General features: G+C 49.5%; 1 protein-coding gene across 1 annotated transcript; it reads left to right on the forward strand.

Annotated features, from left to right (window-relative positions):
* Positions 1 to 418: 418 nt before the first annotated feature.
* Positions 419 to 6,091, forward strand: B2M (beta-2-microglobulin). Its single transcript, XM_054042038.1, has 4 exons — positions 419 to 533; positions 2,114 to 2,392; positions 4,038 to 4,072; positions 5,212 to 6,091. Exons 1-3 carry the CDS (start codon positions 467 to 469, stop codon positions 4,049 to 4,051), a joined length of 360 nt encoding a protein of 119 aa, XP_053898013.1. The 5' UTR covers positions 419 to 466; the 3' UTR covers positions 4,052 to 4,072; positions 5,212 to 6,091.
* Positions 6,092 to 13,518: the final 7,427 nt, after the last annotated feature.

A 13,518-nucleotide genomic window follows, 5' to 3' on the forward strand; every position in this document is an offset into this window, starting at 1 on the left:
GCGGCGTGGGGGGGAACGGGTGTTTTTGCAGAAATCCCACTTGCAGGTGGTGGAGAAGGAGATAGCGGCAGGTGAGGCGGCGGAGGCGCTGAAACTATTATCTTGAGCAGGATCTCAGCTGGGGGAGAGGCGCTGTAAGGAACCAGAGCCGAGCCCAGGTTGTTACACAAAGGGCCCTAGCGAGAGGGGCCCGCGCTAGTTGCTCCGAGACTGGAGCCTGGAAAGCGAAAGCGAAACGAGAGCTGGAGCCCGAGGGAGGGGCTGCTGTGAGGAGCGCGCACGCGCTGGAAAGCCCCTCTCCGCTCGGATAACCTGTCAGTGGCATGTCTGCCTGGTGACGAGTGATGCGAGAGGCCTCACCCCGCTGTGATTGGCCCGAGGCCGGCAGGGTATAAAAGGCGCTGGCGGGGCACAGGGGCGGTAGTTGGCTGAGAGTGATCGCGGAGGAGCACGTGTAGCTGGAGCCATGGCACGGGGTCTCGGTGTGCTGCTGCTGGTGCTGCTCGGTCTCGCCGGCCTGGAGGCAACCACAAGTGAGACCCGCTCCGTGCCGCGCCGAGAGCGCGGGGTGGGGGTGTGAGCCTTGAGACCGGCTCCTGGCCGCGCAGTGTTCGAGCCAGCTGGGGGGTCCTGCCAGGCAGCGGGGGCGGCTCTTAGCCGGGGAGCCGGGCCATGCTCCGAGCCTGGGGGCGACTCCCGCTTCAGGTGCGCGGGGTGCGCCGAGTCCTGTACTGGCCCGGGCGGGGGCACCTCCCCAACAGCCCGGCCCGGGAGTGGGTCAGCGCCCCGCGGCCCCCTGGCTGGGTTGTTGGCGGAGTCCGCTGGGGCGGGCGGCTCCGGCTGGCCGTGCGCCAGGGGCTTTCCGGGAAGGCGCCTGATGGCGCTGCCCGCCTGGCTTTCGCTTTTGGTTGGGAGCGGGGCGCCCTGCTGCGGTGGTGGGAGGGCGCTGGATGAGCCCCAGCACCGGCTTAGCCCCCGGCGGGAGCCCCCAGGGCTGCGTTCATACTGAGGGTGCCCTGGTGTGGCTGTAGCCTGTGCTCAGAGAAGTGGTGCTGCGGTGGGGATCCCACCTCCCTCCGTGACTCTGGCTGGGCCAGCAGGAGCCAGGTTCCGCTGACCCTACTTGCAATAGGGTGACTAGATAGCAAGTGTGAACAATTGGGAAGGGGGAGTGGGGTTATAGGCACCAATATAAGACAAAGCCCAGAATAGTGTGGCTGTCCCTATATAATCAGGATATCTGGTCACCCTAGCAGTCAGGGAGGTGCTGGTCCTACGCTGGCAGAAAAGCTGCTGTTGCCGAAGGCTGTCTGCACTGGGACTGTGCCAGTGTAGAGGCTCTAGCTGTGGCTGGCATGTTGATTGGGCTAAGGATTTTTCACACACTTATGGACATAGCTAGACTGATATGTTGTAAATGTAAACCAAGCTGCGCCCTTATTGTGCTGCAGTGCCAGTCCTGCTTGCGCTCCAGTAGAACTCAAGAGTGTTGTGGAAAAAGTCACCCACGCATTAATTTTAGTTCACAGACTCAAGCCTAAGGCCCGTTTATTGCAATACATACCAACGCGTTGGGGTAGCAGTCCAAAAACTACCACACCCGAGTTACCAATTGACCAGTCAACCACACACCTCATTTGGAACCAGAAGTAGATAATCAGGCAGCAGAGATGGGATGTGGGGGGAAGTAAATACTGTATAGTACAGTACTGTTAAATGTAAACTACTAAAGAACTAAGGAAAATCTATTTTTTTTTTGACAAAGTAAGGAAACTGTTTCTGGGCTTGTTTCATTTACATTAAGATAGTTAAAAGCAGCATTTTTCTTTTGCATAGTAAGTTTCAAAGCTGTATAAAGTTAATGTTCAGTTGTAAACTTTTGAAGGAACAACCATAACATTTCAGCATTGCGAACAGCCTCCATTCCTGTTGTGTTCATAACTCTGAGGTGCTACTGTACTAGAGCTTTAAAGGCTCAAACTCTAGCAAGCTCCATTGTGCCCTGGCTTGGCTCTTTGAGTCATTAGTGCACAGCTGGTGGAGTCTCCCTGGGGGGAGACAATTACAGCAGCTAGGATGTCACTCAGCTCTGTTCTTTTCTCAACTTCTTCAGGTTCCCCCAAAGTACATGTGTACTCCCGCCACCCAGTGGAGGATGGCAAGTCGAATGTCCTGAACTGCTATGTGGAGGGGTTCCACCCCCCGAACATTGAGATCACCCTGCTGAAGAATGGTGTAAAGATGGATGCCATGGAAATGTCTGACCTTTCCTTCAGTGACGACTGGACTTTCCAGCGCCTGGTGCATGCCCCGTTCACTCCTAATGGGAAAGATTCATATGAATGCAAAGTGGTGCATAGCACCCTTCCAAGTCCCAAGAACGTCAGATGGGGTGAGTATTTCACTACTTCCATCTTGTTCACTTCATCCCGCAGGAATTGTACACTGGATTTGGATTCTGTTGCTACTGAGATCCTGCACTCTGCCAGAGAATGCAGCTTGCCTGCTTAATCACAAGTCCAGTGTGGTTTGTTTGTTGGTTGTTGTTTTTAATGTAATATAATAGGGTGAGTTCCTGAATTCTTGTTCTAGAGACCTTTGGCTTCTTCCTAGGCTCAAGTGAAATAATTTGTTTCTAGCTGCCAAAGGGAACATGTAAATGAATGCACTGCATTGGAACATCTGATAGTAATGGAAAGAGGGAGAGACTAATTTCTGGAATAGTGGAGGTGCTGTAGATTAGATCAGGCTATATCTACACTGTGGACCTTACAGCGGCACAGCTGTACCACTACAGCTGTGCCACTGTAAGGTCTGCCATGTAGCCACTCTTTACTGGCAGAAGAGAGCTCTCCTGCTGGCATAATTAAGCCCCCCCCCCCCCCCCCCCCCAAGCGGTGTTAGCTAGGTCTGACAATAGCACTGTCCACACCAGCACTTTTGTTGGTGAAACTTACGTTGGTCCAGGGTGTTCTTTTCACACCCCTGATCGACAAAAGTGCTAGTGTAGACATAGCCTCAGTTAGCAGAGCTCTGGGGAAGGTGTGCACAACCGCTGCCTGTCCACTTTGTACCTGACTTTAATGTTATCATAGTGTCTTAATGGTATCTTATTCCCTTATACTCCTCTCTAAATAAAAACTGCCTGAACAGATATGTTAGATGTAACTTTTATATAACTTGCCTGTTGAAAAAGGGTAAGTTATTAAAAGAGCAGTTTTTGTCAGAGAAACCATTTTCAACCTCAGCCTGGTCTTTTACTTTGCTGTCCTGTCTGCAGGCTTTTCCCTATGTTTCTTTGGCTGGGTCTACACTACCCGCCTGAATCGGCGGGTAGAAATCGACCTCTCAGGAATCAATTTGTCGCGTCCCATTGGGACGCGACAATCGATCGCCAAATCGACGCTTTTACTCCACCAGCAGAGGTGGGAGTAGGCGCCGTCGACGGGAAGCCGCAGAGGTCGATTTTGCCGCCGTCCCTACAGCGGGGTAAGTCGGCTGCAATACGTCTAATTCAGCTACGCTATTCGCGTAGCTGAATTTGCGTATCTTAAATCGACCTCCCCCCCCCCCCCCCGTAGTGTAGATGTAGCCTTTCTCTCTCTCTCTCTCTCTCCCCTTCCCCTCCCCCCCCCCCCCCCCCCCCCCCCCAAATATTTGGTACATAATCACCAACAATAAAAGGTCCAGGACTTTGAATTTGTTTGTCATGCTTGTGATGCCAGGGTGGAACGGAATCCAGGTGACTTCTGCTTGCTGGGAGGAGGAAACCTGATTAGTTTAGGTGAACTAAGCAAAGATGCTTAGGACAGTTGGCAAGAAGATGAGGGTGTGGTGTCAGTTTATTTTCTGGCCCAGTCCATAATCCCCTAGCATGAGCAGTGGTGGCTTATCACAGGGCATCTCTCTGGCTGCTGGAGTGATAGAACTCTCCCGGCGCTGCGTTTAGAATTGTTGTGATTGGTGGGAGGATTATTTGTGCAGCACAGCAACGTCTTGGAAGTGAAGGCTAACATCCTGTCATCCTCTTTTTGTAGACCCAGATAATTAACCTGCTTCTCAGACGTATATGGTAAGTTATGGATATTTCGTTTCTTGCTGTCAAAGTGAGTTTGGTGCTAGACTGATCTTTAGGGCTTGACTACATTATCCGCTGGATCGAGGGTCAGCAATCGATCCAAAGGGGGTTGATTTATCGCATCTAGTCTAGACATGATAAATTGACCGCTGAGCACTCTCCCGTCTACTCTGGTACTCCACCAGGGTGAGAGGCAGAGTTGACGGGAGAGCATTAGCCGTCAACTTACTGCAGCAAAGACACTGCGGTAAGTAGATCTAAGTACATCAACTTCAGCTATGTTATTCATATAGCTGAAGTTGTGTAACTTGGATCGATTTTCCTGCCCCCAGTGTAGACCAGGCCTTAGGCTGAAGCCCAAGGGAAGGAAGCAAAACGCTTGCCATGCTGAGGCAGAAAGACAGGGAGAAGATAAACAGGCAGCTCTGTCTCTAGCTTATTAGGTGGTATGCGTGTGGCCTGAAATTGTTCCATTTCTTAGCACTGGTAACAATATCATGCCCATATGGAGACTACACTTGCTTGTCCAAGGATTAGAGAGCAGCCTTTTGAAGCAAAATATATTTTTTGTAAGGTTTATGACTTCACTTGGCACCTGGAAAGAAGGGTTCTTTATATGTCACAGGGTCTGCTAGTCACCAGACCCCATGGTGTTTTCTCTTGATGGGTGGGGAGAGGTGGATTTGACATTTGCCAGTCCTTGCTTATGGTCTAGCTATATCTCCTGGGAGGGATGGCTAATACTGCATTAGAGTTAGAGGGACAGCAGTCACTGTAAGGCATCATTTTTGGGTGGGGGGGGGGGGGGGGGCAGGCAGTGCTGGAGCAGCTTTGAGTTGGTGAATGATAACAAATGGCTTAATGTACAGCACCAGCAAATGCAGTACACCAAATGTGAACAGGTAAGAGGTATTCAGTGCCTTAAACTGTCTGAGAAGCTTGGGCATGTGACTTTGGAGGTGCAGCTGCTCTTAGAATCTATGAAGCCCAGAACCTGTTAGGGTTTATACTAGTTGTTTGCAGATGGGATCTCTAAGCCAGGTTCTCCCTTTCAGATTTCTTATTCTTTATGATAATATAAGCTTTAATAAAAAAACAACTTTTTTTTTTTTTTTTTCCCTCCCTCTTTTCAGGTCTGAAGAACTCTGCCTTGCAATCTGAAATCAGCTTAAGCCCTAATCTGTTTTCCTCTGCGCTCTTCATACCCCACACTCATTTTGTATTGGAGCTGAATGTCTAGCTTTTAAGATAATGCTAAATAAATTGTGTGGGGGTGGTCTTTTGTAATTAATAATGTTAGATTTGAGTCTGGGGCCCCCTGTGTATGGCAGTGTGACATTACAGCTGGCCTCGCACCAAAATTCTCGATGCTCTGTCTGGTTAGGTGGGGGGGGGGGAACCACTTGGGTAATCTGGTGGTGGACGCGTTATAGAATCATTATAGGTCTTATGCAAAGATAAGCCAATCTTGTATTGGGCTGTCTGGCGGGTGTGCTACTGCTAGTTAAAATGGCAGTTGTAAAGTAAATCCTAAACATATCTCAGGGTCTTTAAGACCCACGGATCCTTCTTCTAATCCAGATATGCTGTGCTCATGGTATTGAGAGAGATTGAACTGCAAATTTGGAAGAGTTTTGTCTTTCCAGTAGCTCCAGAACATAAGAGCTATAACAAGGTCCCAGCACAACCTATGCGTAGGCAGCAGCAGTCTTCGCCAGGGATGGGGACAGCATTGAGGGCTATCAGGGCCTGAGTGCAACATGTGTTAAGCCCTTTGGGGTGAGCAGTAGTAGAGCTTTCAAGAACAGCTCTTGGCTACAGCATTTCTTACTATAAATGCCAATCAATAAAATTATTGCCAGTTTTAAGCAAAAAATCTGTGTGCAAGTCTGTTAAACATTTTTGGACAATCTCTGTATGGAACTGCTTTACTAATTAAAAGGAGAGTGTAACACTTTGTATGGTTCTTAATTGTATATAATGTTTTGTCTTAAATATATTTTAAAAAAATCAGCCCTGTGGAAGTTGTGATTTCTTAAGTCGAAGAAAGGACATGTCTTGCATCGGATATAGCATGGCATGCAATATAATCTGTCAATGGATTAGTGTCCCTGCTGTAAGAGCAGCTACTCAAATCTTTTTTCCCCTTTCTGATAAAAGTAAAAGGAGGAGATTGTGTTCCTGATCCATATGATCCTTAACTTCTCAGCCTTGCCTTCAAATCCTGCACAGCTCTGCTCCTAACAATCCTTTGCTTTCTCCTCAGCTCACAAGGACTGACTCCAACCACAGCACCTGTGGGGGATGATCTCATGGAAGTTTTATTAGCATGCATTTATGTTTTTATTATTTAGCATATTTTCTGAAGTGCTTTTACCTTAAGAATAAACGTGCTTGCTTAGAATGAGCTGTGTGGTAACTTAAGTGGGCACTTATGCTATTTTATCGCCTTTGAAGAGAGCAAAAGCGCAAACACCAACCTGTATGAGGCAGTCTAGCTTGTTGGGCATAACAGTGTAGGCAAGGAACCATGCAGTCTGGAAAAACCCTGCTTAGGAGGGGAAGAGATAGGGGTCTCTACCTCCGAGAGGGTGACGGCTGAAGAACCAGAAGCCCAAACTGGGAGCCTGTGCTGGACCATGGAGGGGAATACAGGTGCATTTTCCAGCCTCTGCCCTTGCACAAACTCCTATGTGAGTCAAATGAATCATGATCCTTGTGTTTCTGGAACACCCAACCTCACTATAGGGAGGGGCAGTAGAGTGACCAGACAGCAAGTGTGGGAAAAATTCAGGGTGGGGGGGTAATAGGAGTCTATTTAAGAAAAAGACCCAAAAATCAGGACTGTCCCTATAAAAGCGGGACATCTGGTCACCCTAAGGAGCAGAGCTATGGGAAGAAGACTGGCTCAGTGGAGTTGAGACATTGTCAATAAGGGTGGTCTTCAGACAACTTTTCAGAAGGATTTTGCGTGAGTCAGTTCTTCAATGAAAGGAAAAGACTTGTTTGAAGACAAGTGAAACAAATACAGGAGTTACTTAAGGAGGTCTGATTGTTGAGGTTACCCTGCATACTGCTAGAACAATACAAATGTCCCACCTGCACCTCTGAGAAGGTGTAGCATTCAAACAGACTAGCAGATACTCTACTTTAAATAAAAGCTGTTGCCAGATGTCAGGAGAGTAAACCACCATGTTCAGTGGCTTTGAATTTCTTGTAGGCTTTTTGTTCCTGGCTCTTGGAGCCTTGCTGGGAGAATAACACAAGTCCCTTAACATTTAATTAAAAAAAAAAAAATCTAAAATGACTAAAGCCTTCATGCATAAACTTATAAGTTACACTAAGGTCTGTTCAGTTCTTTCAAAACAGAAAAATAAAGTGATAAGATTTAAGCCCGAGGTGGGGAAACTACAGCCTGTGGGCCACATCCGCCCCGTGGGACCGTCCTGCCTGGCTTGCCCCTGGCCCTTCCTCTACTGTTCCCTCTCCCCTGCAGCCTCAGCTTGCTTGCTCTGCTGGCAAAGCAATGCTCTGGGCGGCAGGACTGTGAGCTCCTGGGGCAATGCAGCTGAAGAGCCCGGCCTGACCCAGTTTCTGTGCTGCGTAGCTGCTGCTGCGGCGGCGGCAGCATGGCTGTAGTGTTGCCAGCCACCCCTGCTACCGGCAGCACAGTAAGGGGGCGGGGAGGGAGGGGAGGTTTGCATAGAGGGCAGGGGAGTTTGGAGTGGTGGTCAGGGGGCAGGGGTGTGAATAGGGGTCAGGGCAGTTGGGAACAGAGGGTTGAATGGGGGCAGATGTCCTGTAGGGCAGTCAGGAAGGAGGGGGGGGTTGGATGGGGTGGCAGGGGGCAGTTAGGGAGAAGGGGGGGTTGGATGGGCCAGGGGAGCCATCAGAAATGAGAGGAGGGGTTGGATGGGGCGGCAGGGGTCTGGGGGTGGTCAGGGGACAGGGAGCGGGTGTGTATGGATGGGACAGGAGTCCTCGGGGGGGGGGGGCAGATAGGAGGTGGGGACTGGGCCACGACCCCCTCCCCTAACCGGCCCTCCGTACAATTTACGAAACCTGATGTGGCCCTCAGGCCAAAAAGTTTGCCCACCCCTGATCTAAGCAGTTGGGAAAGAAACAGACAAAAAGGGAAACTAGATGAGAGAAATTCATCAGTTTCTCTAAGTTTTATTCAAGTGAACAATCCACTTTATACAACTGTTTTTTGCTTTAAGATAACTTGCAAAAAAAAAAAAGGGCTTTTATACAAACTTACGCTTTCTCACAAGTGTAGTTGTGCTGTGTGATAGAAAGGCAGGCTGGTCCAGGCCTGGTGAGCCCATTCCACCATGGAGGGAGAGCCAGGGTTCCTTTCTCCTACAAACAACTGCCAGAGCAGTCAGCAGCAAAAGCCAGGCTAGTATCGGTTTTGCGCTGTTCCTCAAGCGTTCAGGTATGTCAAGAAACAAGATTCTGGAAGGAATGGCATCAAAAACAGAGGTTCTAGCCAGGGGTGGCTCCAGGCACCACAGCGCACCAAGCACGTGCCTGGGGTGGCAAGCTGCGGGGGCAGCCTGCTGGTCACCGTGAGGGCGGCAGTCAGGCTGCCTTCGGCGGCATGACTGCGGGAGGTCCGCCGGTTCTGCGTTTTCGGCGGCAGGTACACCAAAGGCGTGGAACCGGCAGACCTCCCGCAGGCATACCACCAAATCTGTGTTACCAGTGGACCTCCTGCAGGTATGCCACCGAAAGCCCCCTGACTGCTGTGCTTGGGGCAGCAAAATACATAGAGCTAGCCCCACTAGAAGTTGTTTGGCTTGATGGAGAAATTACACCTCTACCCCAATATAACGTGACCCGATATAACATGAATTCGGATATAACATGGTAAAGCAGCGCTCCAGGGGGGCAGGGCTGCACGCTCCGGCAGATCAAAGCAAGTTCAATATAATGTGGTTTCACCTATAAAGTGGTAAGATTTTTTGGCTCCTGAGGGCAGCGTTATATCGGGGTGGAGGTGTACTGGGTGAAATCCTATACCTGTTGTGATCATAATGGCCCCTGCTGGCCTTATTTTCTGAAAAAGCCAATATTTTTGTTCAGTGTAAAAAAAAAAAAAAAGAGCAAGTGCCCAATAAGGAACTAATATGGGGCAGGGGCAGGGCCAGAGCCCAGGATGCAGGGCACCGTAGTGATTGCAATGTTTTCTATGCGATCTGATAGTGTGACTCTAACAAGCTTGTTGAGGCAGAACAAGCGTGTATGAAAGACATTATGGAATTCCATCCCTCTGGTTTGAAAGGATGTGACAACTTTTTCCCATTTAATCATGAAATTATTTTTAACAGGTAAGGAAGACAGACATTACTTTGTACAATCTTCTCATCCCATTTAAGGTTTTGTATTTGAACACAGCATTTGCTTAAAGAGGCCCTCTAATTATGGAAATTTTAAGCTCAGGCTGAGTAAGAAAACTCTTTCTGAAAACAGAGGAATAAAGAAAAGTCTGGTATATTCCAATTGTCGATGCTCTGTAAGAGACAGGAATTTATTTGTATTTTAAAACCAAGAAAAGTGTATCAAATAATTAAACCCCATTCTACTTTTCCAACCACCTAAATTAGCAGGGACAGAGTGAGTATAAATATATTTGGTTACCAATCACTTTCCTGCATTCTCGCACATTAGCAGAGGGTGGCAATCTCTGGGTACCAGAGTAGCAGCCGTGTTAGTCTGTATCCGCAAAAAGAAGAACAGGAGTACTTGTGGCACCATAAAGACTAACAAATGTATTAGAGCATAAGCTTTCGTGGACTACAGCCCACTTCTTCGGATGCATATAGAATGGAACATATATTGAGGAGATATATATACACACATACAGAGAGCATAAATCTCTGGGTAGCAAACACTGTAGGGAAATGTTAGGCCTTTACCAATAAATTGTATCCTTTGAAAGTTTAAACAAAAAATTCACTGGAATGTTTCTATTGAGGTGTGAGGCTTAGCAAAAGTTTGTTTTAACTGCAACTACTTTTGGGTCTAAATTTATCTGAAAGTTCACCTTTAATTAATTAATATGCAAGTAACACTTTTATTATTATGTAAGTAGTAAACACGAATACATTAGTACTACTGCCCATCTCTCTAGCCATAACTTTCCTCCCCAGGTTCCTGTGACCTCACGGACTCACACCAAGCAGTTAATGTTTGCACAGCACTTTCAGGATATTTAAGATTGTAGAAATGCTGAACATTATATTAATTAATTACTTTCATTAGGAAAAATGCTATCTGCCCATATGCCTCCCACTGACTAGCAGACTTCCCAATAGTTGTCCCAGGTTTAGCAGAACTGTCTTGCTTTGACACACACACCCCCTAGCCCCCCTGTCCTGGTTCAAGTGGTTCCTGCCCCACGGCTCCCTGCTCCCGGTATTACAAAGTGATCCCTGCCCCACTGGGCTTGGCTCCCCATTCTAGGTATTACAAAATGACCCCTGTCACACAGGGGTGGTCAGGTTTGGCCTGGCCTGCTGTTGGCATATATATATGTGCGCATACCCAGGCTAAATTTGAGTGAGTGGCATTGTGACCTGGTGCATGGGGTGAGGGGTCCAGACCAAACCTGAGCAGTGCTATGCACTTGGGCCTGGTCATAATGCCCAGGGTGGGGTGCTGAGCCCTGCCAACCCCACAGGATAGGAGCCCAGGAGTTGCTGCTGTGGGGTGAGTGTGGGGCAAGCTCACTCTGTAACTTCTCTCCATCTCCCCACCCCCAGGGCTTCCCACCCCTCCCTGGGGTTAGGACCCATCCCAGAGTAACTACTTGAAATGTTGGGCTGTGTGGATTAGTGTGTAGGGTTGCCACCTCTCAGCTACAAAAACCCAGGCCATCCGAACCATTTCATCCAAGACAGCTACCCAAGCCAAGGGGCCAGCCTGGGAAAACGTGGATGGGAGAAGCCCTACCTTGCTGGTCCTGTTTTCTAGAACCTTCCCCTCCATGGGAGGGAACTGAGTAACTGCCATTCTGCCTCTCGCTAAACCTCCCCTGCACTCCACGCACCCCTCAGAACACCGCCGGTCTGCTTCAAGGTCACAAATTCCTCAGCTCTCCCAGCGCCTGCCTCCCCCAGCCACTCTCTTCCAGCATCTGCCCCCAGGTCCCTGGGGAACTACCTGCCCCTCACCACATGCCCACCCTCTTCCAGAACCTTGCCTGTGCCATTTTCCTGTGGCATCGCTCACTAAGGGCCCTGCTTGGCCGGTGACTTGACAGCTGCCTCGTTCGCAAGTCTCCCAAGTCCTCCACATGGGCCTAGTCCAGAGCTCGCCAATTGCCATCTTCTGAGGATAAAACTCCTCCCTAGATTCATTGGGCCTAGTCCCTAGGCTCTGTTGAGACCGATCGCCTTGGGGTAGATCTCCACCACAGACATAGAGGCCTAGACTCTGGGACTCATGGACATCCATCACCTTGCTGAGTGATGTGTGGGGGAGCATGTGTGCAGGGAGGGGAGGGGGCATCTCCTGTGGAATAGCTGGATGTGGGGGGTAGGCTGAGTACCCTGAGGTGTCTCTGGATGGGGTGATAGGTGTACTCTGGACCGCAGTGTCTCTTCAGCAGAGCTGCTGACTTTTCAGACTGCCTGAGGCTTCCTCCAGCCTTTAGGCTCTTCACACCATTCCCTCCTCCTCCCTTTGCTCTCCCCCCTCCACCACTCCCCCGCTGCTGTTTCCTGCAGCTCTGCGCCTGGTGTGCCATGCACACAGTCTGGCCTGGGAGGGAGCAGAGAGGAGCTGCATTGACTCTACCTTCCCCTTCACTCTAGGACCACAGAGCCATGGTGCAGGCTGCCAGCAGACTCAGGGCTCTGCTCAAGGTGGCTGCACAGCCTGGGACTTGCAGCTGCATGGGGGTAGGCCCTGGGGAAGAAAGGATAAGAGCAAAACAGGAAACCTCCCACTCCCTCTCCACTGTGCCGGAAGAAGAGGAAGCTCCTCTGGAGGACTAGAGTGAGGAGAAGGAGGGGATGGCTGAGGAGCTAACCCCTTGAGCCTACCCATGGCCGGGGGGGGGAGGAGGAGCAGTGAAGGGGATGCACCCTTAAGGGGCCATGAAGCATGGAGAAGTAGCCGAGGGCAATTTCTCCTTGTGAATCTTGCCAGGGCCTGAGGTAGGAGCAGCAGAAGACCCAGCACCTAGTACAGGATTCTCTCTTTATGTTGAGATTCTGCAGGGGATTTTCAGTGGGCCCTAAAGTGTTGGTACATGTTGAAAAATCCTGAGTGGCCAATAGCAAAGTGTAACCTACTGGTTCCAGGTGTTTTTTTAGTTCTCCGTTCTGGCTGGTCCTAAGAAAGATGATAAAAGCCTACTAGTGCAAGCGACTAAAGGCAGTGCTACCTTAGTTTGAATAGCTGTGACTCACATTTTGAGTACTGAAGATCTGGGATTCAGTCTCCATTGCTGACCAGTGTGGAGTGGGAGGAGTCATTACCATATCAGAGATTATTGGTTAGTGCAGTTGAGCTACAAAACCGACGGTTGCTAGTTTAAGACTGTAGAAAGATAATTTAGATTGGCTTTGCTTTTAAAATGATTTCCTCACTGAAGAAGCAGTGAAAAATACATCTATGGACCTACATTTCCAAATGTGACTTTTGCGTGCCCAGCTGGAATGTGATGGTGTCTGGGATATATCTGGAAACTGGGGCTTCTCGAGTCTATGTGTGGAATGTAGCTGTGTAGTGGTGAGTTGGGGTGTCAAGGACATACTTAGTTATAGTTGTTTCTGTTGCATATTTCTCTGGTATATGTAGGAGATATGAGGTGTGTGTGTGTTTGGGGCATATCTTAGTACTGGGGAATATCTGGGGGGTCTGAAGTGTAGCTGGGACATGCATTTGTGTGCAGTAATACATCTGGTGAGCAAGGTTTTGTCGGTACTGGGGCTAGATCTGTGAGGCCGGGAGTTGGGGAATGGTTGGGTGTATGTGGTGATATAGGGCGGGGCTATGTGTGCTTTTATAGGTTGTGTTACTTTGTATGGTTGTTCCTCATTGGGTGCACATCTCTGGGTTGAGTGCTGTCTGCAGTCTCAGGTGTTTAGTGGGAGACCGGGGAGTGAGCTTGAGGGCTGGCTATCAGGTAAATGTGATTACTCCCTATGTAGCTGCCAGGCTGGCCCAGTGTCAGTATGTGCACTATGCTGATGTGCCAATGTGAGCAGCTAACACTGGGCTCGGGGGTGGGTGCGGCCTTGGTCATAGAGTCTCACTCCAAGGCCCCTCTCAACAGGAGAGTTTTGCTGAAGTTCCTCCTCATGCCTAAGTTACCCTTGATGAGATCTGTGCCCTAGGCTAGGAAGGGGCATCTCATTCCAGTCATTTCCCTTTTGACAGGATGGTCTTTGCTTGGTAGTTGATCTAAGACATTTCCCCCCAGCACG

The sequence above is a fragment of the Malaclemys terrapin genome, chromosome 10, assembly GCF_027887155.1.
Source record: "Malaclemys terrapin pileata isolate rMalTer1 chromosome 10, rMalTer1.hap1, whole genome shotgun sequence".
Taxonomy (NCBI): Eukaryota; Metazoa; Chordata; order Testudines; family Emydidae; genus Malaclemys; species Malaclemys terrapin.

What these genes read in the sequence shown, in the direction of transcription:
- B2M (XM_054042038.1), top strand. Translation starts at nt 467, where the DNA reads ATGGCACGGGGTCTCGGTGTGCTGCTGCTGGTGCTGCTCGGTCTCGCC. An exon ending in CGGCCTGGAGGCAACCACAA is followed by an intron (nt 534 to 2,113) that starts GTGAGACCCGCT and finishes CAACTTCTTCAG; the next exon opens with GTTCCCCCAAAGTACATGTG.